This window comes from Coenobita brevimanus, chromosome 43 (assembly GCF_032717465.1).
Source record: "Coenobita brevimanus isolate Jiangsu-jjx chromosome 43, ASM3271746v2, whole genome shotgun sequence".
In the NCBI taxonomy this organism is placed as follows: Eukaryota; Metazoa; Arthropoda; class Malacostraca; order Decapoda; family Coenobitidae; genus Coenobita; species Coenobita brevimanus.
The window spans coordinates 13474126-13477520 of record NC_136996.1 but is presented as its reverse complement, the minus strand read 5'-3'; the positions used below and the strand labels follow the sequence as shown (position 1 = coordinate 13477520).

General features: G+C 47.6%; 1 protein-coding gene across 1 annotated transcript; it reads right to left on the bottom strand.

The window, feature by feature from the left end:
- Positions 1-1945: 1945 nt before the first annotated feature.
- Positions 1946-3172, bottom strand: LOC145397834 (uncharacterized). Its single transcript, XM_080270868.1, has one exon. The coding sequence runs from the start codon at positions 3170-3172 to the stop codon at positions 1946-1948; it is 1227 nt and encodes a 408-aa protein (XP_080126994.1).
- Positions 3173-3395: the final 223 nt, after the last annotated feature.

Sequence of the window (3395 nt, the reverse complement as noted above, 5' to 3'; positions counted from 1 at the left end):
TGTTTGCGGCTCTCTTGGACTCTGGTTAGCACAGCGCCTATTGCAATCAAGGAGACATCGGTGTAGCATCGGAATGGGAGGGAGTAGTCGGGGGAGGCCACGACTGGGGCAGAAACGAGTTTGTCCTTGAGTTGTTGGATGGTGGCTCGTTTCTCGTCCGTCCAGATGAAAGGTTCTCCCTTCTGGGTCAAAATAATGGAGTGGTTTAGCAATGTCTGCAAACCCCTTCACAAAACATCGGTAATAAGAATCAGGCTGAGGAAGGCCCGAATCCCGTGGACGTCTTGTGACGGGGGGATGTCCGCGATTGCGCAGAGCTTGTCTGGGTCGGGAGAAATGCCAGTCTGGGAGATGATATATCCCAGGAACGAGACAGTTCTGGCAGCCAGGACGCACTTGGAGGCCTTGAGTTTGAGGCTTGCTGGCTGTATCCATTCAAAGACCTTGCGAAGGTACTGAAGGTGGTCGGCCCAGGTCTTGCCGAATACAATCACGTCATCTAGGTAGGCTAGACAGATCTCCCAGGTGAGGCCGCTGAGGACAGATTCCATTTGTCTCGAGAAGGTGGCGGAGGTGTTACAGAGGCCGAAGGGTAAGACATTAAATTCATAATGCTTCCCGTTGCCGGTCGAGAAAGCAGTTCTGCCTCTGTCTTCCGGTTGCACTGGTACCTGCCATTACCCCGACTGGAGGTTGAGGGTGGAGAACCATGAGGCGCCGTAAAGAGAATCTAGGGAGTCGTCTATTCGCAGGAGTGGAGTAGCGTCCTTGGTCACGTCATTGAGTCGGCAGTAATCACGCGGAACCGCATTGTGCCATTCTTCTTCACGAGAACGACGGGGGACGACCAGGGGCTGGTGAAGGAGGAGATGACTCTGGCCTCAATCATCTCTTGGACCTGGTGGACTTCCTCTTCCCACTGCTAGGGAATTTTCTGCCGGGATGGCTGTTGGATCGGTGGGCCCATCGTGTGGATCTCATGAGCCAGGTAGGTGGTATATCCAATATCGGCGGGTCCCGCCACGAAAAGGTCATGGAAATCCAGGAGGAGGTGGCAGAGGGTGTCTGACTGGTATGTGGAGAGATGGTCAGGGATGGGGGTCAGGGGGACAGGGGAACTGGAGGGGAAGGGGGTACAGGGCTTGGCTTCTTCCATCTCTCCAATGACGAGCCCTTTAGGGAGGATGAGGGGGGATGGGGCAAGGTTGACAATTTAGACTGCTGTGTGATGAGGGGTGAGGAAGGCTGGGGGCAAGAGGCAGGCCAAGAGGGTTCCGGGTGGCAGGTGTGGGGAGAACAGGACTGACATACCCAAAAGCCTGTTGAGGGGCACCCAGGCTTCGTGGTGGGGAGGGGATGGTCACTGCAAAGGAGGTGGTTGCTGGGAATGAGGTGGGGAGGAGAGGGGGAGAGGAGGGGGAAGATCGAGGAGGAAAGGAGGGGAAGTGGATTCTTCTGGGCTGGGCCGGGGTGTGCAGGTGCAAATGGCCTGGGGGAGGGGTGTCGGGAGATTTCCGTAACTGGAGCTGTCTCTTTCGGCAATCAATGGTGGCTCATAGTTTCTGTAGCAGGTCCAGTCAGAGCCCTTACATGCCTTTGTGCCGCCCCAGGGCAAAGTTCTCAGTGGCGCCCCCCCCCCTCTTCATTAGCACTTCCAACCTTTACCATCCATTACTGCCTATGACCCTAATTTGGGCAACATGATTATAGGACACTTAATTATATAATACTGAGTATTTATAGGACACTTAATAAAAGGTGCATTTCCTGTGTTTGCAGTTTAATATAGTAGAAAATAAAGAGAAAACTTTATTTTTTCATAAATAATTGTAAAACATCCTTCAGACAGCAATGTAGTTGTGTTACTATATTCTGTAAATATTTATTTCAAAAAACAATTGCCATAATAATGTCATCATCATAAGATATCAAATGGATCAAAGGATTACATTAGGAATTTTCTTGCTTTGCTTCTGGCAAATTCATGAATGATGCCATCAAAGTTCATATCCATTAGAGTGTCGGATTCAATGCTAAGAAGTGCAAGATTTGACAGTCTATCTTGGCCTATGGAACTCCTCAGATATGTTTTGATAAGTTTCAATTTGCTGAACGACCTTTCACAGGAAGCAACTGATATCCCTACAGTCAATAAAAGTCTCAGTGCAACACGGTTTGCGAATCCTTCCCCATATTTATCAATAAAAGCAAGGAGTTCTGGAGCAGTTTCTGGTGTTCTCTTCTTCAATAAGAACTTCAAATCTTGCACTTCTTGACAGAGCTCTGAAGGTGATATGTCTTCATCATATTTTTGGGCCATGTCCTTGCAAACAGCGTCAATTTCTTGTTCCGTTTTACAAAACAACTCTTGAGGGCGAAGAAGAACTCCAAAACGACCATCTGTCTCTTGAAGTCGAGCACTTCTTGACTGCACTTCTACAACAAGTCTATCAACTGCTAAAAGAAGTTTTCGCTTCATGTCAAGATGAGGGGTTAGTGGTTCATCCCTGGTCAACTCTCCAGGCATACACTTTTTTCGGCGCATTCGTTTTATTTCAATTTCTACATCCCACTTATTGCACAGTTCTATGCTTTTCGTGACTGCTTCCTGGGCACTGTTATCCTGGTTCTCTTGTAACCATGTTGCTAATGCTTCAAGGTCTTCATGAGCGTCCTTAAAAGTCATCTCAGGACACTGGAGGCGTTTTTGAACAATATCCACCTTTCTCAAAACAGGGGTCCAGAATGAGAGAAATGCCAAGAATTCAAAACTGAGAATTCCTTTCAAAAGGGCCTCACTGTCTGCCCGTGACTCAGCTGTGAAGTTGTCTGATGAAGATATATTTTCTAGAGACTCCAGCACACCATTCAATTCAGTCTCAAGGGCATGGGTGGCATCTGCCCTAGAGCTCCATCGTGTGTCAGTGCTACTCTTCAGAGTTATAGCAGTAACTTTCTTCAGTGCATCCCACCTTTCTGTGCTTCTGCTGAAGAAATTGAAAACTTCGTTGAGAACATTGAGAAAAATCATTGAACCCACATCAGTCTTAACTGCATCTGCGCCTGCTAAGTTGAGGCTATGATTGTTACAGTTAATAAACACAATTTTTGAGTTTTTTTTCACACAGTCGACGTTGAACGCCTCTGTGTTTCCCAACCATGACACTGGCATTATCAAAACAAACAGCCCTGCAATTGTTGAAGTCCAGACCGAAAGACTCTAAACCATTACGAATCCCTTCCTCAATAGCTTCAGCATTTTTTCCCCCAAGTTTCATGTAGCCTAGAAATGTCTCTTTCACAACAAATTGGCCTTCTTTCAGAACTACTTAGCGTACTACTAAGGAATGCTGATCCTGGTGTGAGATGTCTGGAGTAGAGTCACACATGACACC

Coding starts and splice junctions, on each gene's coding strand:
- LOC145397834 (XM_080270868.1), bottom strand. CDS start 3,172: ATGCCAGTGTCATGGTTGGGAAACACAGAGGCGTTCAACGTCGACTGT.